Source organism: Mustela erminea, chromosome 20, assembly GCF_009829155.1.
Source record: "Mustela erminea isolate mMusErm1 chromosome 20, mMusErm1.Pri, whole genome shotgun sequence".
Lineage (NCBI taxonomy): Eukaryota > Metazoa > Chordata > Mammalia > Carnivora > Mustelidae > Mustela > Mustela erminea.
In genome coordinates, this window is record NC_045633.1 from 33,351,787 (window position 1) to 33,379,111 (window position 27,325).

The 27,325-nt window shown below is 53.7% G+C and overlaps 1 protein-coding gene and 1 long non-coding RNA gene across 7 annotated transcripts in view; both read right to left on the bottom strand.

Annotated features, from left to right (window-relative positions):
* Positions 1 to 17,062, bottom strand: part of DTX2 (deltex E3 ubiquitin ligase 2) — a 35,024-nt gene extending 17,962 nt beyond the window's left edge. For 2 of the 6 annotated variants that reach the window (XM_032326895.1, XM_032326890.1), the window contains exons 1-5: positions 16,902 to 17,060; positions 15,537 to 15,703; positions 14,528 to 14,602; positions 3,216 to 3,572; positions 597 to 1,233 (exon numbers count right to left, since the gene is read on the bottom strand). In XM_032326895.1, the coding sequence (XP_032182786.1) occupies positions 597 to 1,233; positions 3,216 to 3,572; positions 14,528 to 14,573 (1,040 nt within the window). In that variant the 5' untranslated portion in view covers positions 14,574 to 14,602; positions 15,537 to 15,703; positions 16,902 to 17,060. Of the gene's footprint in view, positions 1 to 596; positions 1,234 to 3,215; positions 3,573 to 14,527; positions 14,603 to 15,536; positions 15,704 to 16,675; positions 16,698 to 16,760; positions 16,781 to 16,901 lie in introns of those variants that run through there. The other 4 variants (XM_032326893.1, XM_032326892.1, XM_032326891.1 and 1 more) reach the window with 4 other exon arrangements.
* A 3,343-nt stretch (positions 17,063 to 20,405) lies between these two features.
* LOC116580542 lies at positions 20,406 to 27,318 on the bottom strand. The gene is made up of 3 exons (XR_004281693.1): positions 27,125 to 27,318; positions 21,886 to 22,002; positions 20,406 to 20,553 (listed from the first exon to the last, which is right to left on the bottom strand). It is a non-coding gene; the product is annotated as an uncharacterized LOC116580542 (long non-coding RNA).
* Between the last annotated feature and the right edge of the window lie 7 nt (positions 27,319 to 27,325).

The following is a 27,325-nucleotide window of genomic DNA, read 5'->3' on the forward strand; positions in this document are numbered from 1 at the left end:
GCCACCCCAGGGCTCCCCTGACTGTTCGGTGCCTCCGGTCCTGGTAGGGCTCCTTTCACCATCCCCCTGCAGGCGCAGAGAGCTCCACAGGACACTGGGCTGACCGCACCAGCGTGCAAGCCACCCACGGCCGCCCGCCACACCCCCGCCACGCTGCTCTCTACTCAAGGGACCGTGAAGCACCGAACTGGGCTCCCAGCCTTCCCCGGGCCAAGCGGGCAGGGACTGCACCCTCCACGTCTGCGTCCTGGGTGCCCGGCACAGAGGAGTCAACGAAACGTCCTCAGGCCCACGGCAGAGCTATGCGTCCCGCGGGTGCAGCCCCAAGGCTCTGTGTCAGCCCGGACTCCGCTGAGCGAACGAGACCCACGAGGCAGCCGCCGGCACTCAGGCACCGGAGCTCAGGCAGGCTCTGTGCAAGGCAGGGCTGTGGACGGCCAGCCCCTGGGCACCAGAAGCCACCGCAGGGACAAGCCAGGAGGCAGGGCCCAGGCCCGCAGGTATGTGGGCGCGTCTTCCCAGCAGAATAAAAGCAGAAACCCAAGCCTGCCGACAAGGCGCGCAGGTGGACAAGCTGACCCTCCACGACACGATACCTGGCTCCACCGGCCGTGGACAGTCCTGGGGGCTGGTGGTGCGGTGCCAGGTGGGAGAGGCTGGAGCGGTAGAGGGGCTGGCTCCCCAGGGAGGGTGGCACCCCACCCCAGGGGTTGGTGGTGTTCAGCCGGGGTGCAGACCTAGCCCCAGAGAGCGAGGGCTTGTTGTAAGGGGCGAAGGCCTGGTGGGCCCCAAAGACGATGGCGGTCCTGTGGGGGGGCTGGGGGACAGGGTACGCAGGGAGGTTGGTCATGGAGTGGCGGTAGCGGCCTGACACCGGGCCGGTTCCACCACCATTGAGGCACTGATGGCAAGAGCAGGCGACTGCCGTGTGGCCTGGCGGAGCGATGATGGTGGTCACCGGGTACGGGGCTCCCGCCTGGCGCCGCACACTGCGGCAGAAGCTCGAAGTCTTGTTGGTCTGCGTGTGGGTGGCGTAGTTGACGGTGTAGTTGTATCCCAGGGGAGCCAAGTCCACAAGCTGGTTGCCCTTGGCCACCTGCTGCTCCAGGAAGTCACACACACTGGCTTCGTAAGCCGTCCAGGAGCCATCGTCACTCAACCACTCCCAGATGATGCCCCGGCCAGGGGCCGAATGCTGGGGGAACAGGTGCCTCCGCACGGCCCGCATGGTGCCTGTTCGAAAAGGAGGAGGGTACATGAATGGTGAACCTGCTAGCCCCCCCAAAACAGAAGGCGTTGAAAAATTCTCTGCCTAGGGTGCTTGGGTGGCTCAGTGGATTAAGCCACTGCCTTCAGCTCAGGTCATGATCTCAGGGAGGGTCCTGGGATCGAGCCCCACATTGGACTCCCTGCTCAGCGGGGAGCCTGCTTCTCCCTCTCCCTCCGTCCCTCCCCCCAAGCTTGTGCTCACTCAAACGCACTCTCAAATAAATAAAATCTAAAAAAAAAAAAAAAAAAAAAGAAGAAGAAGAAGAAGAAAAAAACTGGGCCCACAGGGCTCTAGTGGCAGAACGGGGCCTGTGTTCCTCAGCAGGAGTCGGGGATGCTGGGAACTTGGGTCAAAGAACAGCTGCGGCTCAGACTCCAGGGTTTTTCAAAAATATTTCTAGTGATGAAAAATATGCAGCCCCACTTAAAAAAAAAAACTGGAACAAAAACAAAAACAAAATTAAACCGTCCATAATCCAGTGATCAAGACCAGCCAACCACACGGCTTACGTGGCCGCGCACTTCCTCCCATCTGGTGTCCTCTGCAAAGACACTTAGGGAACTGACGACCACTCTGAAATCTTTTCGGGCTGTTTCCTTGTATTAGGCCGTGAGTATTTCTTAGGTCTCTAAAACTTTATAAAACTCATTATTCATGGTTACATAAGTCCCTTCCATGGATGTCCCATTCCCTCTGATTTCTCAAGTAGCAACTATCAGGAAATACCCTGTGGTTGGCTTATATGCTATTAATAAGCCGAACCCGAAGATCACACAGGAAAAGAAGAAAATGAACTTGGGCCATGCTTCCAACAGCACTTGCCAAAAGATGACCACTACAATTCGCTTCCACTGGTCTCCTGACCTCTCCCCGCCACCCCCCCGCCCCTGCCTTGCCTACATGGCAGCCGGAAGGACACTCTTCACCTCCAAATCAGACCAGGGCACTCCTCTGCCCAAATCTTCCCAGCGCTCCCCCTTTCAGCACAAAAGCCAAAGTCCCTTCAAGGGACAACCTGCCCTTTCCTTGGGCCTGTCTTCATTCTTTCCTGGTGATCCGGCCACCTGAGTTCAAACTCTGATCTCTCCCAACACTTCATGGCTCCATTCCCTGACTGACACCCACTGAGACCTCATGCAATGCACAATTTCCACACGATGCATCTTGCTTGCTGCCTTGGCTCAGTGGACTGCAAACACCCAGAAGGCAGGGACCTCCCTCTGCACCCAGCTGACTGGAAGCCTTAGCCCGAGGACCCTGGAGCAGGGATGAGAGTGGCATTTCTCAGTCCCAGCACCAGTGACATCCTGGGCCAAGACTTCTTTGGCAAGGGGCTAGTCCTATGCGTCTTTGCAACATCCCTGGCCTCTACCAATCAGAAGCCAGTGGCTCCCTGCCCCACATGTGGAACCATCAAAAATGTCTCCAAACACTGTCAAGTGTCCTGGGGCACAAAATCACCTCCAGTTGAGAACTGCTGGGTTAGAGGGACAGGGCACAGCTCTAGGGGGAAGTTGGTGGTTCCAGTCTCTGTAATATGGACCAAAACACACAAAAAGCCCACCCATGAGCGCACGGGCGAGTGCAGTAACCCGTGTAACCAGGTCACACAGACACGTGCAGCGGCAGCAGGACTCGTTCCTGGGCCCTCCTTACTAGCATCCCACATCCATGCCGGCCTGTGGCGAGACCCTCGGATCTCTGCCGGTGGAAGCAGGCCTTCTGGGTTTGGGAAACAAGATGGGGGTCCAGGAGGGCCCCTGTGCGGTGCTCTCAAGGCACTCCCTACTGAGAAGTACCTTCTCCATGCTGCGCCTGTACCATTCACAGCACCTGCCTCCCAAGCCGACGCGTTTCAGGGACAGGACGAAGCTGTGAGAGTCACTCCTATGTATAACCCCAACACGGGCACTCGGACGCGTACTAGAGGTGGGAAGTGTCTTACCAGTGTCCTGGCGGAACTGGGTCCAGCTGGGGAGGTCAATGATGTAAGGGGCCAGCGAGGGGTCGGCTTGGCCCAGGGGGATGCTGTGGGCCAGGCTCCCCACCCCAAAGCGCTGGCCTTTCTGCTGGACGAACTGCTGCTCGATGTAGCTGCAGACGGCGGCACTGTACGGGTGCCAGGTGCCCAGCCCGTCCTGCCATTCCCACACAGCCACCGCCACGGGGCTGGCGCACACCTGAGCCAGGGAAGGGCTTGGGGCCATGGCCATCTTCCCCAGGACTCCCTCTGCTTTCCCAAACGGTTTCAGACCACTCTGGGCTGGAGTCTCGGGGTCATTGCCCAGTGCTTCCAGAAGACCTGTAAAAAGGACAAACAGTTACCAACACACACAGCGTCCCCCGAGAGTCGGCCTTAGCGCAGGGGCAAGAAAATTCTACTTTTCCACAATCACTTTTCCCCCCATACCTTAAGAACACTGAGTCGAGGACCTGATCCCGGCTCTTTGCTCCAGCAGCGAGGAAGAATTCAGTCAATCAAGCATTCTTCCTGCCTCTTCAAACCTCCAGGGAGATCCAGTGGAGTGAATTCTGGATGCTAATCCCCAGCCAGCTTCTTTTTACCAGTCATTTCCCTCTGACCTAACTACTGAGTGGATCCTTTTCTCCTGTGTTTTCATGAGTAAGCCCAAATCCCTCGAGCACTGAGGCCGTGGCCACCCCTCACTTCCGCTGTGCAGTGGAGACTCGACTGTGTCCAAAGCAGATGTGTTTGTGAGACACCTGCTATGCTACAGACATGAAAGAACTGGGGAGGGGAGGGCTCGGGGATACCTAGAGGGTCAGCCACAGAGCTGGGACTCAAAGTACCCTGGTCCTAGCTCCGCTCAGGGCTCCAGGCTGTCCCGGGAGGCATCATTAGCCACAAAGGGTACCCTAGCTAAACATTACAATCTCACAGATGCTAAAGCCTGGCCTCTCTGCACCCCAGTCTGGGCCTCACGGCCACCGGTCAGGCCAGAGGGTTTGCATCCATCTCTGGAGATGCTCCTGTCCTGGCCACCTCAGCCCATCCTCTGCCCTTGTCAAACCTACTCAGCCTTGAGGCCCAGGCTGCGTGGCTCAGGGATGCTTTCCCTGGCCGCCCATCATGTAAGCTTCTCCCTTGCAGCACCAACCAGAACTCTGATGCCTACAGACACGCACAGGTAGGATGACGTTCCAGATCTTACTGCCTCTCCAGAGAGCAGCAAGCCGGGAGTCTGCCTTGTGCACAGCCTTACTACCAGCCCCGGCAGAGGCTTTGTCCTAAGTGTTGTATACATATTAGTTCAAAACACTGCTAAGTGGGAAGTAGCCCGCAGCTGTTAGGAAAAGAGTGCTACACTGTACTGCGGCAGGCCCCAGAGTACCAGGGGAGCAGGACCGATTTAGTGACAAATGCCAAATATACTTGTCTGTGTATGCCTAACAGGCTGACAAAGTGGTACTTTCGCTTTGTGACAAGGCTCAAAAAGAGGTCAAGGTCTTATTGAAGGGCACACAAATACAGCTAAGCGACAACAGAGAGCAAACCAGATCAGCCCAGCTCCAATGCCCACTTTCTGGACAGGAAAGCTCAGCTCATCTCTACCTCGGGCTCCATGTACAGGAGGAGGCAGGACAGAGGAGACTCCGTCCGAAGTCCTGAGCACCGTCAACTGTTACAGCACGATCCCCCCCAGCCCACAGGGCCCAGGGTTTCCAGTCACAGCATCTGCTCTGATTTCTACACAAACCCCTCACAGACACTGAACTGTCTCCCCATTTTGCAGATGAGGAAACTAAGGCCCAGGGAGTGGCGGTGACTTCTTACACAGCTGGTAACAAGGCTGGGACCCTGGGCTTTTGCTGCTGTCCCTGAGATGGCACTGTACTACCAAGGTTTCGAGAAGGCCCAAGACACCTGCCCCACACGGAAGGCAGATCTGAGCAGTGTGTGAGAATGAACAGGCACTGGCTTACTCTACTCCCTGTATCATCTTGAACGAAGGTACCTAAGCTCACCCAGTCTGCTTTCTCCCCCCTGAAAATGAGGACACCAACATCTGTTCTCAGTGCTTCTCACTGGTGTTCCACCAGCTCTATACAAAGCACCCAGCACAGCCCCGGCACACAGCGGAGCAGCCAAGCCTGTCTTCCTCCCTTTCCCTGCCACCGCACCCCCCACTCCAGGACCTCCAACCCCGCCCTTCAAGTCTGAGGGAGGAGCCGTGGCCCGGGGCGGCACTGAGCACGAGAACGCGGGCGTTGGATGAGTCAGGCCTGCGAGAACTCTGGAGCACACCTGCGGGTGTCCGGGCGGCCGACCGCTCCAACGAAAGCACACCTCCCACTCAGGAGGATCAGACCTGGGATGCCCGCGGGCGGGCTGGCTTATTAGTTCTGTGACTGCAATTAGAAGTCTCTGTAACCACATCCAGGTACAAATCACAGGACTGGTTTCAGAGCCCATTAATGCCGAGCCCGGACTTCCCTCCTGGCACCTCCTGGCAGGCATCACTCATCTCTCAGGCAGCGGGGGCCGCGCGTGTATCGGCACACGTGGTATGTTCCAGCATGTCCGCGCATCCCCAGATGAACCAACGCGCAGAACTCTGCCAGACAGCCTGAGAGACACCGGCTAGAACGGCAGCTGAGGTTCCCATGAATGCGCCCGGCCGACACACACCGAGGGCCCAGCCTCACCCAGGCACTGCTGGGGTACTGGAGACCCCGAGAGGAAGAGGACATGGCAAACTGCTGCTGTCCCCCATCAGACCACGGCCTCCTCCTTAGGTCCAGCCTAAGGCCCAGCCTAATTCTAGCAAGTTCCAGAACATTCGAAGCCACTGCCCACCGCCTCCCCATCTGTTCATCCTGGTGCTACATGTGTCCAGACTCTGGTCCTCTCTCCACCAAGGAACCCAAGTGAATGTGCCCATCTTCCAGACTCAGCCGCAGCAACTCCCTCTCCTGAGCCCTCTGACCCACACCCTCACCAGAAAAGCTACGACTCCAACCCCCACCCCCACCCCACCCTGGGCGTCTTCCAGGCCTGTTGCACTTATCCCAACACGAAGGACTACATTTATTGGTTTCGGTGTCTGTCTCCCCACTGGAACAAAAACTCCCCGAGGGCAGAGCTAGGGCTGACCCGAAGCTGGGGCTTCAGCTCTTCAAATGCCCAATATCCCCAAAGGTCTGAAACACCAGCGGACAAAACAGAGGAGAACCTTCTACTCCCAGGGGCCTGGGGCACATTTGAAGCGAGGCCCGGCAACGCCCACCGGTTTTCCACTTGAACTCGGCAATTACAGGCACACAAGGGCCGTGTCAAGGTGCCCGCTCCCTATAACCACCTCAGCCATCGTGAAGCTGTACTTCAAAAACCTAATTTGTTTCGGCTCTTAATGACAGGGGCTATTGAGGGTGTCCTTAATTATGAAAATAATAATTACTATAATTGGCCATGGAAAAAAAAGCCTCCATCTGGAACTAAACACCTACAATAAGGGACTTCTTAAAGAACTTACAGTATAACCTAATGATGGAATAGGAGTCCTCAAAGATGTTTATAAAAGGCTTACGGACCTAGGATAATGCACACGACAAACACGAAATACAGGACACAGAAAAGCACCCGCTCCACTGTTGGCCAAGAAGGTGTGTCGTTTACTGGGCACCTACTGTGGGGCACTCTGGTCCTCCAGGCTCTCTCATCCCTCAAACGCCCTTGAAGGTAGGGTGTGTCCCCCATTTTATAAGGGAGAGAACTGAGGCCAAAAGAAATAAAGAACTGATGGCACCTGGCTGGTTCAGTCAGAAGGGCGTGCGACTCCTGGTCTCGGGGTCATGTGCTTGAGCCTTACACTGGGGTAGAGATTACTAAAAATAAACTTAAAAAAAAAAAAGAAAAGAAAAGAAAAGAAAAGAAAGAAGGGGACGCCTGGATGGCTCAGTTGGTTAAGCGACTGCCTTCAGCTCTGGTCATGATCCCAGGGTTCTGGGATCTAGGCCCACATTGGGTTCCTTGCTCAGCAGGGAGCCTGCTTCTCCCTCTACCTGCTACTCTGCCTACTTGTGTGTGCGTGCTCACTCTCTCTGTGTCAAATAAATAAAATTAAGTTAAAAAAAAAAAAAAAAGAAAGAAAGAAAAAAGGCTAGGGGCACCTGGGGAGCTCAGTCAGTTAAGCATCTGCCTTCGGGCACACAGGGGACAGCGGCCAAGTCCCAGGATCCTGGGACCAAGCCTTACATAGAGCTTCCTGGGCAGGGAGCCTGCTTCTCCCTCTGCCCGCTGCTCCCCCAGTTTGTGCTCTGTCAAATAAATAAATAAAATCTTAAAAAAAAAAAAAAAAAAGAAAAGAAAAGGTGTGCCTGGGTGGTTCAGCCAGTTAAGCATCTTTGGCTCCGCGGGGGTCCTGGGATCAAACCCCATGTCAGGCTCCCTGCTCAGTGGGGGAGCCTGCTTCTCCCTCTTCCTCTGCTGCTCCCCCTGCTTGTACACTCACTCTCTCTGTGTCAAAGAAAGAAAAGAGAAAGAGAGAGAGAAAATCTTTTAAATAAATAAATAAAGGCTGGAAGGAACAACTCTAAAATGTTAACAGGAGTGAAGGAATTATGGTTTGGTTTGGTGTGACCCCTTTGTGTACCTGTAAATGTTCCACAATGGTCATATTACTTCTTAGGATGAACCCAAAATTACTTTTTTAAAGATTTTATTTATTTATTTGACAGACAGAGATCACAAGTAGGCGGAGAGGCAGGCAGAGGGAGAGAGGAGGAAGCAGGCTCCCTGCTGAGCAGAGAGCCCGATGTGGGGCTAGATCCCAGGACCCTAAGATCATGACCTGAGCCGAAAGCAGAGGCTTTGACCCACTGAGCCACACAGGCACCCCACCAAAGTTACTTTTTAAAAAATATCAACAACTTTGACCATGAGAAAAATCTTCTTGCTTTCCTTCACATTCTCTTGCCGGATTTAGCTGCAAATCCTGTCCCCGGGCGCCGCGCTGAGGCACAGCGGACTGCGGCTGTCCTACCGCAGACGCACTGTCACACAAAAGAAAAAAGTTACATGTGTCCCAGAGTCTTCCTATCCACAGAGGATTTAGAAGAGCTTTAGAACAAAAACTGAGCTGACACGAGAATCTTAACGAAAATCACCCTGCCTAACTGTGGGCCTCCAGGCGGGGAAATCACACAAGCGGATCCCACAATGGCTGCGGCCTCTGAGAAGCGGGCTCCGAGTGTGGGGTTTTGGGGTTTTTTTTAAAGATTTTATTTATTTATTTGACAGAGAGAGACAGTGAAGGAGAGAATATAGGCAGGGGGAGTGGCAGAGGGAGAAGCAGGCTTCCCATCGAGCAGGGAGCCTGATGCGGGGCTCGATCCCAGGACCCTGGGAGCATGCACAACCTGAGCTGAGGGAAGCGCTTAAAGGCTGAGCCACCCAGGTGCGCCCCAAGTATGCTTTTTAAGGCAGTGCTCAGGCTGAGTGATCGTCACCTTGCCAACATGTGAGGACCCCATTCCATTCCTCCAAAGCCCACCGAAATATGTACTGGCTTCATGCATGCCTGGGCTCAGTGGTTCACCTTTCCATCCACTCAGACACAGTGGCCGGCCCCCACCCTCCACTGTCCCGAGGGGAGATGGAGACCGCGGTCAGAAGCCACGCACAGACAAGCGCGCCCCACCCTTGGTGACTTTGGGACAATCAGCTTCCCACTCAGGCGGCTGGATGGGTTTTCCCCAGAGTCTGATGAGCACGGGAATCTATTTGCAAATGGGATGGCAAGCTGCCCACTGATATGTAAAATGCAAGAATGTGGTATGCTCTGGACACAGAAATGGTCTCCACGCCCACTTCTCCAGCGGCCCAGGATGCTCTCCTACAGAACGGAAGAGTTCTGGGGAGCACGGACGGGAAGCCAGCGGCCTATTTCCTAAGCCGCCTCTCCTTCAGGGCCTTTCCAAGAAGCTCGGCCTGAAACTCCACACCCACCAGCTGACACGAGGAGAATGACCTTCCAAGACCTCGGGACAGCGCAGCCAGCCACCCGGGACCCTGGCAGGAAGCCTTCCCACTGACCCAGGAGAGGCCACTCCTGCACACAAACACGGCTAAGAAATGTCCTACCTGATTAGAAATGTTGCTTTTAATGCAAATTCATAACAATGGGACATTATTTTTTTTGCCTATCAAAATAGTTTAAAAATTAAAAAAAAAAAAAAAGCTTAATTTCAACAATTTGGTACCTGCCGGACTACACAGAGTCCTCCCACCCCTGGGAAGGATAAACCCTTTCCAGGAAAGTGTGCTAATATGTATGGAGTGGTTTAGAAATGTTCACTTGCGGGCGCCTGGGTGGCTCAGTGGTTTAAGCCTCTGCCTTCAGCTCAGGTCGTGATCTCGGGGTCCTGGGATCGAGCCCTACATCGGGCTCTCTGCTCAATGGGGAGCCTGCTTCCCCCCCTCTCTCTGCCTGCCTCTCTGCCTACTTGTGATCTCTGTCTATCAAATAAATAAATAAATAAAATCTTTAAAAAAAAAAAAAAAGAAAGAAATGTTCACTTGCTTTGACCCCGTACTCTATCTAAGGAGATTGTAGAAAACCTCTGGCATAAAGATATTTGTCATATTTTGACCAGGTAAGAGAAGCATACAGGAAATTCCACGGAAACCCCACTGAAGTGTTTACACCGGCTGTCTGTCAACAAGAGAAACCGTAGAAGGCCTCTGGACTGACTTTCTTACCTACCTGAACGCTTCACATTTTCTAAAGTGGGAAAGTATTACTTCCGTTACGAGCAACATATCTGTTTCAAATGCCCAGCACTTTTTTTTTTTTTAACATTTTATTTATTTATTTGACAGAGAGAGAGATCACAAGTAGGCAGAGAGGCAGAGAGAGGGGGTGGGGGTGGGGAAGCAGACTCCCCGCTGAGCAGAGAGCCCAATGGCGGGGCTCGATCTCAGGACCCCGAGACCATGACCCGAGCTGAAGGCAGAGGCTTAACCCACTGAGCCACCCAGGTGCCCCTGCCCAGCACTTTTAAAACACCATAAATATAAACCAACCCCCCACGCCACCACCGTGACTTAGCACCATTACTCTGACAGCTGCTAACGACCCCAGGGCAGTTTCACAAGCACACCTCCACGAAGTACCACGGCACCTCTTTGCCAGGACACATCCCCATCTCTGAGTTCCAAGAAAAGGCATAAAACAGACCATCCACGTCCCTGAACTACCGCAACAGGCAGGCACCGCAGAAGGGGCTTTTGTCTCAAGCAGATGGCTCAGGCTGGTGCCACCCAGAGCACACTAGGTTTCTGAGAGACGGAAGCACGTGAATACTTGATCTGTCCCTTACACACGGGGCTGCAGGACAGGAAGGGACAACTCCTCTTCTAGTGGGTTCCTGCCTGAGCCCTCCAGGGGCAGGTCAGAGCAGAACCTTCCAAACAGGGCTCAGAAAGCCAACAGGTGGGGCACCTGGCTGGCTCAGTCGGTTGATTTCAGCTCAGGTCATGATCTCAGGGTTGTGAGATCATGCCCAACCTCAGGCTCTGTGCCGAAGCGGGGGTGGGGGGTGCTTTTTTGGGGTTTTCTCTCTCCCTCTGCCCCTCCCCCTGCTGTCACTAAATAAATAAATACATAAAATCAAGCCCCTGCCAGGGGGCAGGCCCTAGCAACCTTCAATTTCCTGGAGCCAACCTCCTCCACCAGCACAAGAACCACTATGCTCATCTTTCTCTGCTAGGAGCGAGGTGACCACTAGCAGCTTTTTCAGGACAGAGCCCTGGGCCCCAAACCTCCCCAGGGGGTCAAAATGGGGGAGCTGTGGAAGCAGTGGCAGGAGTTACAGCAATGGCCACCAACCAAGGGCTTACAAGGCACCACACGCTGAGCACCTTACACGGGTTCTTGTTCAAGCCCTGTGGTCCCAGGCACGGGTCTTCGCTTGACTCTACAGATGAGGACGGGAGGCGAGAGAAGATAAGCAACCTGCCCAAGAATCCACAGGCCTAAGGCAACCCAAATCTGTTTCCAGAGTCCACACCAAGACAGAACGGGTACGCTGATGCTGGACACATCAGCCTGCCGGATAGGTTTTTCCTTGCCAACACAGTTTCCAGGTTTTTTTTGTTTTGCTTTGTTTTTTGAAAGTGAGCTGATGTTTAAAAATTGGAATAGTCACCATTAAAAAAAAAAATCCAAATTTCCAGCTTCTGGAAAGCAGAAAAACTGGCAACATTTGCAGTGCTGACCTAGACGCCTTACCCCTCCAGCAACAGCCAGTTGAACGACTGTGGTGGCTGGGACACACTGGTCAGGTTACCAGTTACCACGATGCCCCGAGACAGTGGTCGGCAAGCTTTTCCCTACAGGCCGAAAGAGGATGGGTTCCAGGCTTTCGCAGAGCACTGGGTGTCTGAGGCAACTATGCAACTCTACCCCGAGAGTAGGAAACCGTCCATGGACGATGTGCAAACTAACTGGTTAGTCTACAGCTCCCCCGACACCCATCACCGTGCTGCCACCGTCCTGGACCTACTCTCTGAGACAAATACTTCACTGACTCCATTTCTCTGTCAAAAAGTAGGAAAGTGCCTCTCCCTCTACAGACACGTCTTTTCCCAGCAACTTAGGAGGAGCTACTGCTTGAGGTTCTCCACCCTGGGAAATCTTTCCTACACCCACTCCTGCCCACAGGCAGAAGGGGGCACTTTTTAAAAGATTTTATTTATTTATTTGACAGAGATCACAAGTAGGCAGAGAGGCAGGTGGGGGCGGGGGGGGGGGGGGCAGTGAGAAGCAGGCTCCCCGCCGAGCAGAGACTTGCAGGGCTCAATCCCAGGACCCTGGGATCATGACCTGACCTGAAGGCAGAGGCTTTAACCCACTGAGCCACCCAGGCACCCCAGAAGGGGGCTCTTCTAACAACCAATGTCCATGTAACATCTGAACCCAAGTGTCTACTGGCCCTCCACTAGGACACAGGGTTCTAAAGGCAAGGACTAAGGTCAGGAAAAGAGGTATTAAACGAGACACAGAGGGGCGCCTGGGTGGCTCAGTCCGTTAAGAGTCTGCCTTCCGCTCAGGTCATGATCCCAGGGTCCTGGGATCGAGCCCCGCGTCGGGATCTCTGCTCAGCGGGAAGCCTGCTTCCTCCTCTCCCTCTGCCTGTTGCTCCCCTTGCTTGTTCTCTCTCTCTCTCTCTGACAAATAAATAAAACCTTGACAAAAAAAAAAAAATGAAATAAACACGACACAGAACACTGACTACAAAAGAAAACAGCAACAAAATTTCACTACGTTAAAATTAAGAATGGTTCAACAAAAGGTGGCTTAAATAAAGAAGAAAAAAGAAAACATTCACAATATGAACAAACGGATCAAAATCAAGAATCTGTAAAGAACCGTTACAATCAATAAATAACGAAATGTTGGCAAAAATCATGAGCAAATATTTCACAGGAAACACGTATGCCAACGAGCTTATTTTAATCCCATGTCAGGGTCAGGCACACAGAAATCACAATCCCAAAGATCCCGTTTTATACCCATTCCATCGGCAAAAATAAAGTCAGCCTGTAGAGAGTGACGGCAGGAACGGGAACACACACGCTGGTACAACCACTTGAGAAAACAGTCTGGCTTTGTCTATGAGAGCGGTGCCTTTATTTACTCTATAACCCAGCAAAAAGTTCATATCCAAGAACACCTTTTGCACATGTGCTACAGATGTGCCTGGAAATGTCCAGAGCAGCACATTTGCAATAGCAGAAATCTAGGCACAATTCCGTGCCCATCAGCGGGAGATTAGATGCATGACTGTCCTGTATTCCCTCCGCGGATTACTCGGCAGTGAAAACAAATGAACCAGAGGACGACAGGCGATAATTCAGATAAATCTCAACAGTGTATTTTTTTTTCCCTTAGAAACACACAGGTATGATAAAACTGCCCGAAAGCGAGGGGATACTGGTTAGCTCAGGATGGGGAGAAAGATCAGAGGATTACACGTATACTTTCCTTTCAAGCTTTTGGTTTGGGTCAATGGAATGCAGGGGCTGGCTACCTTCATTAAAAATCCCTTAGGAGGGGCGCTTGGGTGGCCCAGAGGGTTAAAGTCTCTGCCTCCGGCTCAGGTCATGGTCCCAGGGTCCTGGGATCAAGCCCCACATCAGGCTCTCTGCTCAGCGGGGAGCCTGCTTCCCTTCCTCTCTCTCTGCCTGCCTCTCTGCCTACCTGTGATCTCTGCCTGTCAAATAAATAAATAAAATCTTAAAAAAAAAATCCCTTAGGAAATAAATAAAAGCAAGCCACACGTGAATGGTGATGAGTGTGAATTAACCCAGCTCTGTGTTTACCCAAGGTAAATATTAAAACAAACACATCTTATCCCAAGAACCAAGCACTAGCCCTGGCACCCAGTTTCTGTGGAGCCCGTGGCCCATTCCTGTTGGCCCCTTGGGCACCTTCCATGTCTGAAGCCTGACTCACCTTCCCAATTCTGCTTCCCTGCTGGAGTCCCTGCCCCAGGCAGTTAGGCTGCTCTGTCCTCTCTCCTCACCTCCTCAGCCCCCCCTGCTGCCAGCATCGGCTTCAGACCTGAATGGCTCTCACCCTGGTAAGTATTCTCTTCCAGCTGGCTTCTCCAGCGATCCCTCCTGGTCCACCTGAGAGCCACGTGCAAGACTGAGCCTCCCGAAGTATACTTCCGGAACACATTTCAAGTTCCTTGGGTTGACACTGAAAGCCCATTGCGATCTGGTCCCTCCCTATCACCAGTATTTGCCAGCGCGCTTGCCTTCAGTACCCTCTTTTGGTCTATGCCTCCCCTTCCCCAACCCAACTGTCCCCAACAGTTTAAGTGACAACGCCCCCCTCCTCCCCGCATACACCCAGCTGTCCCACCTCCGTGCCTTGGCTCCATGCAGAATTTGCTCACCTGGCCACTCGTCCTCCCCCTACCCATCCTTCCAAGACCCAGTTTAAAGAGCACGGCCATGGGTGCCCAGGTGGCTCAGTTGGTTAAGCGACTGCCTTCGGCTCAGGTCATGATCTCAGGGTCCTGGGATCCAACCCCACATCGGGCTCCCTGCTCAGTGGGGAGCCTGCTTCTCCCTCTCTCTCTGCCTGCTGCTCTGACTGCTTGTGCTCTCTCGCTCTGTCAAATAAATAAATAAAATCTTAAAAAACGAAACGAAACAAAACAACAGTTTCAACAGCACGGCCATGATGCCTCAAGACACCCAACTGAAAGAAAACACCCTCTTACCAACTTCAACAGCCCTTGTCTGCCCGGCACGGTTCTCCACGTCCATTCTATCTCTTCAAGGAGGCTATAAGCAAACTGAAGGCAATGTCTCATGTCTAACTCCCCGTCTATCAGAAGCTGGCGTGGTGTAAGCTAAGAGTCACAAACAGCATAATCCGGTCTAATCCATCCCGTACTTTCCAGCCCGTGAGCTTGTTTAAAATGCCCTCATGGAATTCTGCTAAAATCCTGCTCACCAGAGCCTTGGCACCGCCCACAAAACCCTCCACACTCAGCCCTCTGCCTACCTCACTGGCCTCCTCGACCCCACACCCAGCCCTAGTTGGCCCAGCCACAGGGAGCTACTTCCGGTGGCCTAGGTGCACCAGGTAACTTCCGGACTCTGCAGACGCCAACTCCTCTGCTGGGCTTCTCCCCTCCTTTTCAAGTCCTACCCCTTCACAACTCACCTTAAGCTATCCTCTTCCGGAACCTTCCCTCCTACCGCTCCCTGAACAAATGGGGTTAGCGGACCGGGGGGCTGGGGCTCTGCCCTGTGATTCCTCCTGCCTCAACACACAGCACACCGACAACACCTTGCCACCGTCTACGGTCCGTCTGTCTGTTCCACCAAATGATGACCTCCAAGGTGACAGAGCCCTTGTCGCTCATCAGGGTGCCCCACCGCTGGGTACGGGGCTTGACACAAAGGAGGCACCCAGTTGTGTTCGTGCAACAAAAGAAATACCAATTTCCAGTTCAGATGCAGAAATCATGACTTGTGTCCCTCACCCCGTAAAGCTATGCCTTGAGTGTAAACTGTGGAAAGCATCTTCTAGGACTGGTTAAACAGGAGAAGCCCTTGGCAAGAAAGCACTTGACTTTATTTGAGACAGTTGGCAATCAACACTCGACTCCCAAGGCTGACTTTCATCGCGGAGGCCTCAAATTCTACCCTCCCCGGGCTCCACCTCTTCTACTGAAAAACCAGACCCAGAAGCCAGCAATGAGACGTCCCCGTGGCTCTTACCTTTTCTCTCGGGAGGGCCGGCACCAACTGTCTCTTCTCGACGAAGACACTAGATCCTTAGGAGGAGTGACTTGTTTGAGTTCCCATCTTGACAGAAAACGCCAACAACAGAAACTGAGCAAATCGGAAAGCCTTGGGGACTCGGCCAGGCGAATTCCAGGGCACCTCTGCCAACAAGGAAAAAGATGATCGGGTTTGAAATTGAGAAACGGCAGTCAGTGAAAACGAATGCACAGATGTTGGGTCTGTGCGCCGCGGCTGGGGACTGGAAACCGCCGGATTTATTTTCCAACAGCCTGGGCAGGGCAGAAGGTACAACCAACAGTCTCCCTCTCTATCTGCTCAATAATCAAGGAGACGGAGGGGGAAAACAACAACAACAACAAAGAAAAAAACGAACACCTCAGCTCTTTCACGGGAAGGCGTAAACAGACTTCAGAATAAGCCAGCGTACAGTGTTAAGTATCCAGGATAATGAGCACACCAGAGAGGGTAAAAGTTGGCCCAAGGTCACACAGCGCATGAGCAGGAGACCTCGTTATCGTGAGCACGATGGTAAAGCCTGACTTTGGCTCCCAGAAAGTCCGCCTTAAAAGAACTCTATTGACGAGTCAGGATGGCAGGCAGAAATATTCCGAGTTAATTCTTAACGGTCCAAGCGCCTGTGCACACACTATTTCCATTGTTACCCGCACTTAGGGAAGTGGAACCAGTGTGGAGGAGAGCAGCTGGCTGGAGGGGAGTTGGGGGGCGGGGGGGCACACGAAAGGGCGGCTTCAGAAAAGAGCGTCTTCTAAACCCTCTTCAACATACATTACGCACCCCTCAAAAGTTAACCCAGGGCCCCAAGAAACAGGAGTTTCCTGGCGGGGCGACCCCTACTTGAGGCGAGGGAAGCGGAGTTCGGGGGCAAACTCTTCCGAAGTCCAGCCCCGGGCTCTAGCGAGGCGTCCACCCGGAGGCAGAGCCCAGCAGAACCCACACCGCGAACCACGCAGCTCGGTGGCAATATCCCTACCGCCCTCGACCCCCGTCCTGTGGGAAAAGGGGTACCCTCCTCGCGACCGCCCCAAACTCCCAGGGTCTGCGCCCCTCCCCCTTCCAGCCCTTCGCCTTCCACCCGGCGTCCACCCTCGCACCCAGTCCTGTCCCAAGCTGCCGGGCGGGTCCTCCCAATCCCCCCGGACCTCACCGGCGGGTCCTCCCAATCCCCCCGGACCTCACCCCGGGACTCGTCCCCGGCCCGGCCCAGCCCGCCCTCACTCCCACGCCCGCCCCCTTCCGGTCCCAGCTCGGCTCCGTCTCCCCCGCGTCCCCGGGACCCCAGCCCTGACGACAGGCAGGTGGCCTGCCCGCCCCTCTCACCGAAGCTGAGGAAGGCGAGGGGGCAGGCGGAGGGCACCGCCGCGCTCGGGCTACAGCTCGGGTTCGGCCTGGGCACGGCTCCGACTGAAGCTCCGACTCTGAGGAGGTAGCCAGAGTGAAACTCGGCGTCGCAGCTTCCTAGCGCTCGGGTGCGCGTGCGCAGGACGCGCGGCCTTCTGGGAAATGTAGTTCCGTGGGGTGGGGGGCGGGGCGGGACCCAACCCAACCCGCACCTGTTCAGGTGTATGCATTCTTCCTTCTTAGTCTGCTCACTCACTGACTTCCTTCATTAACTTATTGACTCATTTTAGATAGTCTTTACCGTACATACGTGGTGCCAGGCCCGGTGCTGGGCACTGGGGATTAAAACATGAGTCAGAAACTTGGTTTCTCTCCTTGGAGAGCTTCATCTCTACTTGGGGAGACAGACACTCAAACACGTAATCACAGTTCAGGGGGATAAATGTGTTTAAGCACAAGAGCTGGAGCACAAAGGGTGTGGTTACTTTGGGGGGGGCGCGGTGTCAGGGAGACATCACAAAGGGGTCGGACGCCTGAGTTGGATTTTGAGGCACATACAGGATTTGTCAGATGGAGTACAGGGACGTTCTTGCAAAGGAAGAGAGTTGTGAAAGTGCTTGACGCATTCAGGAAGCAGAGAAACGTTCCCTGTGGCCAGGGCAGGAGAGGACACAGAGGGGCTGAGGACAGAGAAAATAGATTAGAATGCACCAGGATATGAGTGTGGGGAGCTGGCTGGGTGAGATCATGATTGTCTTTAAATGCCCATGCAAGGAATTTAGGCAACTGGAGCCAATAGGAAGATTCAAGCAAGGGAATGACAGCGTTGCAGTTTAGAAGGATACCCTGTGTGGTAGGTGGAGGATAGGTTTAAAGGACAGAGAAAGGAGTGGGGAGACCAATTTGGAGGCTGTTGCTGTAGTCCAGATAGAAGGCCTGAACCAGGATGGTGACTATTCTTCTGGGATCACAGACCTCCTTTACAGAGCTAAAGAAAGCTATTCCCAAAATATGCTCAGACAGAAATGTTCACACCCGTGTACATACAGGTCACACATACAGTCTTGCACACAGTTTCAGGGAGTTTGGAGTTCTTTGAATCTTGGACTAAAGTTGAGTATCTTTACATAATATAATGTCACTCAGATTTCATCAGGGATTTAAGGAAGAGACCTCTCCTTCCACCCCTACCCCCATCACTCAGTTCAAAACTTTATTTTATAGAAAAGGGGGGGAAAATGGGGCACCTGGGTGGCTCAGTGGGTTAAAGCCTCTGCCTTTGGCTTGGGTCCTGATCCCAGGGTTCTGGGATCGAGCCCCGCATCGGGCTCTCTGCCTCGTATGGAGCCTGCTTCTTCCTCCTCTTTCTCTTCCTCCCTCTCTGCCTACTTGTGATTTGTCAAATAAATAAAAGCTTTAAAAAAAAAAAAAAAAAAAGGAAAAGGAAGCCAGAGAAGGGGACTAATCCACCCAAAGTCAGTGAAACGGGGGAACGAGTGCCTGTGGCGGGCCCACTTCTGGGACCCTAGGCCAGGACTCTTCATGACCCAGGACCCGACTTTGAGGATATAAGCCTTGAGTCTGGGGAGGCACCAAAGTCAGGTTCTCCCCCATGATGCCAGCCCTCTTTCTACAACTGAAGGGTGACTTTCTAGCTGTGACTTACACTAGGTGACAGCAGTGACTACAGGTTAAAAGGGGGACATTTCCTTTCTCTCAGAATCTCCGTATTCTGAGCCAAAACCATCTACATTTCCAAAGCACCTAGTATGTGGCAAGCACTAAACATGCATCATCTCATAGTAACTCCTCTCCATGAGGTAGGTACTAACATCATCCTTTTTTTTTTTTTAAGATTTTATTTATTTATCAGAGAGAGAGAGGGGGAGAGAGCGAGCACAGGCAGACGGAATGGCAGGCAGAGGCAGAGGGAGAAGCAGGCTCCCTGCTGAGCAAGGAGCCTGATGTGGGACTTGATCCCAGGACGCTGGGATCATGACCTAAGCCAAAGGCAGCTGCTTAACCAACTGAGCCACCCAGGCGTACCTTTTTTTTTTTTTTTTCAGGTAGGCTCCACGCCCCACGTGGGGCTTGAACTCACAACCTTGAGATCAGGAGTCACACACTGTACTGAATGAGCCAGCCAGGTGCCCTCTCGTTATCCTCATTTTAAAGATGGGGACACTGGTCGCAGAGCTAGCAACTGGCAGAGCTGGTCGTGTCTAAGCCCAGACTTGAGCAGCCCAATATGACTGGCCTCTTTGGGGCATGGTGGGGGTGGGGAGGGTGGAACAGAAGAAACGGTCTGAAGCATTAGAAAAGCCTTCCCACCCTGAAAAGGTGTTCTCTTGTTTCCTTTCTCTTCAGTGAAATGCTTGAGTGATAGCTATTGTCTCCCACATTCCACTGCGCACACCACACACCTACAGCTCAAACAGAACAATGGTGGCAGGCTGGGCTCAGAAGGTTCTGGAACCTAGGCTCTGGAAAAGGGAGGACCTCTAAACTCGGACAGCAGGAGGAGCTGCAGCTCTGAGGGCAGCTGGATGGGGCTGCCCAGGTTGGGACCAGTATGGGAGCCGGGGACAAGGCCAAGGTAGAGAAGTTTCCCAGAAGCAGGAAGTAGGGCAGAGCCGGGAAGGCTGGGTGCGTGGAGTGTGTTCCCACGAGGTGGCGCAGGCAAGAAAAGGGGAGGGGAGGGGCGCCTGGGTGGCTCAGCGGGTTAAGCTTCTGCCTTCAGCTCAGGTCATGATCCCAGGGTCCCTGCTTCTCTCCTCCCCCTCTTCCCCCTCTGCCTGCCTGTCTGCCTACGTGTGATCTCTGTCAAATAAATAAATATTTTTTTAAAGGGGGGAGAGGGGAGTTTCAGTCAACAAGTTGGGTGTACGGTAGGGAGGCAAGCAAATGTAGACATCTGGGTAGAGACAGGGATTCGGGAGTCACGGACAATGTGACGGAGACGACCTGGAAAGACCACGGAAGATAAGAATAGGTGAGTCCAGGGCTAAGGAACACTGACTTTTGAAGAACAGAGGAGACCTAGAAGTGTCCAGAAAGCAGGCTGGACTGTGGGGGGAGCCCGGCGTGAGCGTGGTGGCAGAAAATCAAGAAGAATGTCCCACAAAGGCGGCACCCAGTGTGACAGACACTTCTGAGAGGCCCAACAAGGTAGTCTGCTGGGAGGGGTGCCTATTCCAGAACCCAGGGCCCCTGCCTCCCAGTTCTGGGCTCTGTCATATCTTGCAGTCTTCAGGAAATGCCCCCAAACCTCCAGCTTTGCCACAGGAAGGCCACTGGGGACTGGACTGGTTTCCACAAGAATCATGGGCTCGAGCATGTAGATGCACTTAGAGGTCTGTGGCTGGGAAGGTTGTGCAGTCCGGGAGTGCAGCCCGCTCTTCCAAGAACCACCTTTGTGTGGCACACATCAGGGCAGGGGGCGGAAGAGGCTGTACCGGCATGTGCGGAATGAGGCTGCTTACGTAAGGTCGCCCGTGACCGGATGTGCCAGGAAGGACACTAGCCAACACAGTCACGTCTGATGAGCAGGAGAGCAGGTGACTTTCACTTTCTTTGTCCTCTTCTTGCATCATTTGAGTGTGTCCCAAAGAAGAGTTTCCTTTTTTATAACCTGAAAAGAAAGACTATTTTTATTTGGGAAAAATAAAGAGTTTGGGTCGTGAAAAGAAGCGAAATAGGGCAACAGCAAGAGGAAGAATGTGGCGGGGGAGGGAGAAAGGGCACGGACTTTAAATTTTTAGGTCCCGGGGAGTGAGTGTGCTGCGTTCTGAGGCTGCAGCGGGATGTCCGAGGGGAGCCAGAAAGGAGGGAATCCGGGATTGGCCACTTGCAGACTGAACTTTAAACCAATGTCCTTGGCAAAGGACCGGAAGCAGTAGGGGGATGGTTAAATGACCTTGGAACATTAGTAGGAAGAATGAGGAAGAGTCACAGGAGCTAATAGAACGGTGGCCAAGAGCTATTGTTAAGTAAAAGAAGGAACTTAGAGAGCGTAGAGTGTGCACCTGTTTGTGTGCTTGGTTTGAAAAATATGAGCGTGCCCCCCCCCCCCCGCCCCGTCCATACACACACACACACACACACACACACACACAGACTACAGAAAGGAAGGTTAGGGATGCCAGGCAGAGTGCTCCTAGGAGAGGAGCTGCCACATTCCTGGCATTGGCTCTCTGTCCTAACGAAACCGTCTGCCCAGAAGGGGAGCTTTCTTGTTGTCGTTGTTGTTTTTCATGTCTCAAAGACTGGAGCTTGTGCCATCGCCCATAGGCCTCCGAAGGCTCCCTAGCAACTGAGAATGACGTGGCCCGAGAAAGAATGTGGCTCTTGGCCACAGAATGGGGAGAGATGGTAGCCAAAGAAACTTAATTTTTTTTTCTTCCCCAGAAAGTCCTCAGACTCCACTCCAGGGGCCAGGGTTTACTGCTTCCGAAGGTTCCAATCCCAGAACCGGCCCCCAGCTCACCCGGGGAACAAGAAAAGATCAACGTAAATGTGGGAAAAGGCTAGACGCGGGGGCCCGGCCTCTCCGCTAAGGGGCTCGAGCACTTTCTGATGTTTTGCTTGGAAAGGCAGAATTTTGTTGCTTGGTGCCTCGGCTAATTGGTTTCCATCTGACACTCTGGGGGGATTGTCTGATTAGAAGCCACAGCTGCCTGGCTCATTATTTCTGATTAATAGACAGCACCTGGCATCTCTGGGCAACCGTGCCCGCTCAGGACCCAGGTGTGACCTACACAGCCAACAAAGGCATGATGACTTTGCAGCCCCAGGAGTGAAGCCCCCTAAAAGCATTATCTTTTGTCCGTCCTGGCCCCTTGGAACGTGTTTTGAACTGGCTGGTCCTTTTTGCTGGTTCCCTTGCTGCAGAGTCTGAAAGAACGGATGTACTCAGCTAATTCATCCGAGAAGTTTGTTTTAACACTGGGCAATCTCACTCGACCTCTGCCCTCCGCCGCAGTGGTTCTTATTGTAAGTTAATACTCTGGCATTCTGGTTCGGGAGCCGGAGTTGCTCAAGGGCTCAGGGTGTTGTGTGGACAAGCCAGATTTCCTAAAGGCTGAGGGCAAGAGCACCCCCCTCCCAAACCGAGAGACAGAGTCATCTTTCTGGTGGTGTCCAGCCTCCCCCCCAAAGCTTCCATTAGACCCTAGGACTGCTTAGAATCTCTTGCTAAAAATGCCTGATATATCTAACACCCATCAGGCAAAAGTGTGAGTCTTAGACATGGGCAAAAAGACGACTTGATGTCCTCTAGCAACCTTCCAGATTATCTGAGTCTATAAAAGCCTGCCTTGCCTACTCTTTTACATTTTTTTTTTCCCTTTAAAGATTATAGAGAGAGAGCACGGATGGGGAGGCAGGAGGAGTGGGGAGGGAGAGGGATAAGGAGAAGCAGACTCTGCTCTGCAGGGACCCCAACTCAAGGTTCGATCCCAGGACCCCAACATCACATCCGAGCCAAAGGCAGCCTCTTAACCCGTGGAGCCACCCAGGCACCCCTAAGGTATTCTGTATATTGCAGAAAGCCGGTAGTAATGCAAATGATTGCAAATGATTCCCAGCCCCTCTGTGAAGATGCAATTGATTTCTGCCCTTTGGAGGAAACCAAGTTTGCATCTATCAGCAAATTCATTTCCGCATTCCTGATTATCTTTATGTAAGTCTTCGGATTCTCCTTTGAACTGGTTTTCACATCTTGTGGTTTCCCTCAAAAAAGGAGTTACTGGGGGGGGGGGGGGTGCCTGGGTGGCTCAGTGAGGTTAAAGCCTCTGCCTTTGGCTCCAGTCATGGTCTCAGGGTCTTGGGATCCAGCCCCGCATCGGGCTCTCTGCTCGGCGGGGAGCCTGCGTCCCTCTCTCTCTCTGCCTGCCTCTCTGCCTACTTGTGATCTCTGTCTATCAAGTAAATAAATAAAATCTTTAAAAAAAAAAAAAGGAGTTAATGGACCTTGGACACGTTTTCATTTTGTATTTGTGCAATCATGATTTGTACCCACCCTGCCCAGCCTGGTCCCTTTTAGCAACCTCCTGTCCTTTTTCCCCCTGGCTACCGGGAAGCCCAAAGGCAAAGTTTGAAACCCAGGAAGGAATGAGCCACAGGATGTGTGAGGTAGGAAGCTGCCCCAAACATCAGGGCAACAGTGGTTATAAGCAATGGAAATCCAGACAACCCTCAGGGGCTGGCTATTTTCTGCACTTTCCCAGACTTCCCCCCCGCAGACTGCAAGGCAGGGCCCTCTGCCCTCACCGCTGGAGGCGGCCTCTCCGGCCCTGCCCTGCCCCGAGGCCAGCTTCGCCCCTGGCAGAGGCCCGTCTAGAACTGGCTGGGGCTGACATCCGGGGTCACATTCTAGTCACACTTCCTCCCCCGCCACCAGATACAGCCACTTCCTGTTCATTCTGAGGACAGCAGAAGTTGAATGAGAGTTCCCAGGATGTTGCAAGCCCCAGAAACAGGAGGGCAGATAACGGATGGGTGGTTGTCCCGGGGACAGTCCCCTCAGCATTATGTCCTGGAAGTAGCCGTAGCTTATGGAACCCTTCTGTCCCAACACATGCTGGTTGGGGTGGGGTTGGGGCACGGGGAGTGAAAATTCTCTTGTCTCCAAAAGGTCTCAAATCTGGCTGGTCTAAGAATTTTGTCACCAGTTAGACCCCAAGACCTGACCTTTCACTGTGCACCTGCTCAAACTCAACTTTGTCTTACACTTCCCCCCACACTCTACTGGGCCCTTCTTTTGGTTTATCTCTGAGCTCAGGCAAATGAAACCTGAAACCACCCCTCGGGGGGGTGATGGGGTGATGGGGTGATGGCAGCTGCCCAGACCAGACCTCCCACAGGCCCAGACCACCCTGACCTTTTTTTTTTTTTTTTTTTAAGGTTTTTTGACAGAGAGACATAGAGAGGGAACACAAGCAGGGGGAGTGGGAGAGGGAGAAGAGGCTTCCCGCCCCATGCGGGGCTCGATCCCAGCACCCTGGGATAATGACCTGAGCCGGAGGGAGAGGCTTTAACCCACTGAGCCACCCAGAGGTCCCACCATCCAGATGTTTTTGAGGGAAACCTGACTCTGTTCGGTGCAGACCGCCCATGGGGCGGTGACCTCTGGACCCACCCACAATCACCTTTACCTTGTTAGAGCGCTAAAATCTCCACCCAGCCTCATTTACATAAAGCACAAGGTATGCCTCCGGTGTGTTTCCTTCAGGCGCATGCGTCAAGTCACGTTATACCCACCCTGTATAGGAGGGCAAAGTTTCCTCATCTAGTCATCTTAGGTCTAAACTAAAAAACACCTTGCCTATGTCTCCCGCAGTCCCGTTTTCTGAAGCCATTCCGCCTGATCTCCTTATGTGCTCAGCCTGCTGCCGATTGACATCCCAGCGTGCAAACCGACGTGGGTAAATTACAGGTTGACAGGTGATGGATGAACGGGAGAAAAATCAGATTGCATTTTGTAGGAAGGAAGCGCTCCGGTATGCGGCGATCCCCAAGACCAAGGTGACATGGAGTATACAGGACATCTGAGCTAAGGAAGGGGGTGGGCAGGGTAAGGCACTTCACAGGGCAAGAATCACAGAGGTTTGGGGGCCCTGCATGGCTCAGTCAGCTAAGTGTCTGCCTTTGGCTCAGGTCATGATCCTGGGGTCCTGGGATCAAGTCCTGCGTCAGGCTCCTTGCTCAGCAGGGAGCCTGCTTTTCCCTCAGCCTGATGCTCCCCCTGCTTGGGTGCTCTGACAAAATCTTAAAAAAAAAAGTTTGTCCCCCCCTACCTCGCCCCACATACACACACAGATGGGTCACTCAGATAAAATTTCTGGTAAAAACTCCCATTCTGGGAAAGACACTAACCCCCTACCCTCCCGCTCAAATTTCAATACCTCTTAGGTAGCTAAGGGAGGGGCAAAATTTTCTCTTAAGCTGTTGGCTCTCCATGGGCATGTGGCCGATCTTGGGCTGAAGGCTGAGCAGCACACGTCGGGGATACTCATCCGGAGTCCCTTCATGGGACCCCAAGTACCACATTGCTCCTCCCCAGAGCCCGGAAGGCTGGAGAACTCCGTCTGAAACGCGGTGATGCTAAGTGGGAGGAAACAGGCTGGATGAGAAGTGGAGCCCGGTCGGATGGGACACAGGCCCAATCCCCCACCGTGCCCTGAATCCTGCTGTGTGAACCAGGAGGCCATCAAGCACCCTCCTCACTCAGCCTCTGGACAGTGTGTCTCACATACGAAGGGACCCGCCACGCCGGGCCAGCAGGGGCAAAGAGCCAGGCTGCTTCTCTGCCTCCAGGCCATGTTCTGCTGCTCCTGAGTCTCTTTTTTAAGATTTTATGTATGTGACAGACAGACATCACAAGCAGGCAGAGAGACAGGCAGAGAGAAAGGAGGAAGCAGGGTCCTTACGAGGCTGAGAGCCCGATGCGGGGCTCGATCCCAGGACCCTGGGATCATGACCTGAGCCGAAGGTAGAGGCTTTAACCCACTGAGCCCCCCCAGGGGCCCCGTTCCAGAGTCTTCTTGACGTGGACTGTGCATTCGGGGGCTTCTCACGCTGTGACTCATTTTTTAGGAGGCCTCCCTTCCTCCCCGCTCTTACAGGCATCCCGGCCGTCCGTTCTTCCACGAGAAAGTGTTCGCCCTTCCTCTCCTGCCTCCGCACCCACCTCTCCCATTTTGTCCAGCCAGGACCTGCTGGTTCTTCATGGATTTGCTCCAGGATCACCAGCTCCGGGAAGCCCCCCCTCCTACCCCCCGTCTTTTACTCCCTCCCATAGCACACCCAGATCTGCTTGGGGTAAGGGCGGGGAGAGTGTGGGGTAGGATTCCTTCCTGATGCAACCCCCCCCCGCCCCCCTGCACTTTAACACACCCGAATCACCTGGAGATTTTTAAATGTAGATTCCATCTGGGATGGGGCCCCAGGTTCCGCCTTCCCACTAATCGCCCGGTGACGCTAAATGTTCACACCCCACACTTAGAGGCGCAAGAACCAGAACCAAGGCAGACCCAGAATCACAAAACCTTGTTCTGAAGGTACCTTAAAGATCTGACAGAGAGGGACGCCTGGGTGGCTCAGTTGGTTAAGCAGCTGCCTTCGGCTCAGGTCATGATCCCAGGGTCCTGGGATCGAGTCCCACATCGGGCTCCTTGCTCGGCAGGGAGCTTGCTTCTCCCTCTGTCTCTGCCTGCCATTCTGTCTGCCTGTGCTTGCTCTCTCTCCGTCTCTCTGACAAATAAAATCTTAAAAAAAAAAAAAACTGACAGAGAGTGAGAGCACAGGCAGGGGAAGTGGCCGAGGGAGAAACAGGCTCCCCACGGAGCTGAGAACCTGATGTGGGGCTCCATCCCAAGACTCCAAGATCATGACCTGAGCCGAAGGCAAACCCTTAACTGAGCTACCCCAGCATGCCCTGGATGTACTCAAAACCTGTCTCTAGGCCTCTGCCAACACATCCGAGCCCCTGCCCTCAGCCCGGCCCCAGACTGCAAAGACAGAACTATCCCAGAGGCACAATTAAGCTCCTTTTGGTTCCAGTACATTTATGTCCAATAAGCCTGCGCAACAGATACCAGTCCCATTTTGCCAACGAGCCTCAGGCTCACAGAAGGTACTGGCAAGGCTAGGATCTTCAAGTCAGGGGGGCCTTCACCCCGTCAGGAGAAGGAGTTGGGGTCTGGGGTAAGGTTGGAGCCAGCTAAGGGCCACAGCTGTCAGAGGAAGAGGATCCCCCCCTCCTGCCCTGGAGAGGGGCCCACAAGCTGCTCGGGCACCCCTGGGGCCTAGGAGGGGAAAGCAGCTCCCCCCAGTGACGGGAAGCTTCAGGCAGGGCTCAGGCCATCTGAGGACCCTACCTCAGAGTAGAGGACTTGCCCACAGCCCACTCCCATTCACCCTACCTCCCAGACATGCTCCTCTATGGCAGGCTCGGGCCCAAGCTGACCACTGTCCAGACCACTGCCCTGGACTCGGTCACCTCTGGGTCTCCAGCCTGCTGTCCCTAGAGAAGCTGACTCTGTCCATTCTGTCCCGCCCCAACCCCATCTCGGGTGCACGGGGTCCAGAGACACACCGGGCCCTCTGCTAGCTCAAAAGCCGGGCTGGCAAGGCCCACCGCCCCGCTTTTGTCCCCAGTAGCTGACATCTTGACCTCCTTGGAACCACAGGATGATGGTCACCTGGGAAGGGGAGCCCCGCTCCCAGGAAGACCCTGTTGCCCAAAGCCAGGGAGAAGCAATCTTGCCTTCACCACCCAGTCCGGCCTCTCCGCTGCGGACAGACCGGCCCACGCCAGACACAGCAGTCCTTGCTGGAGGGCGCTACTTGAGCCCACGGCACTGTTCTCCCGTCTGCCCCCTCCCCCCTCTATGACATCACCA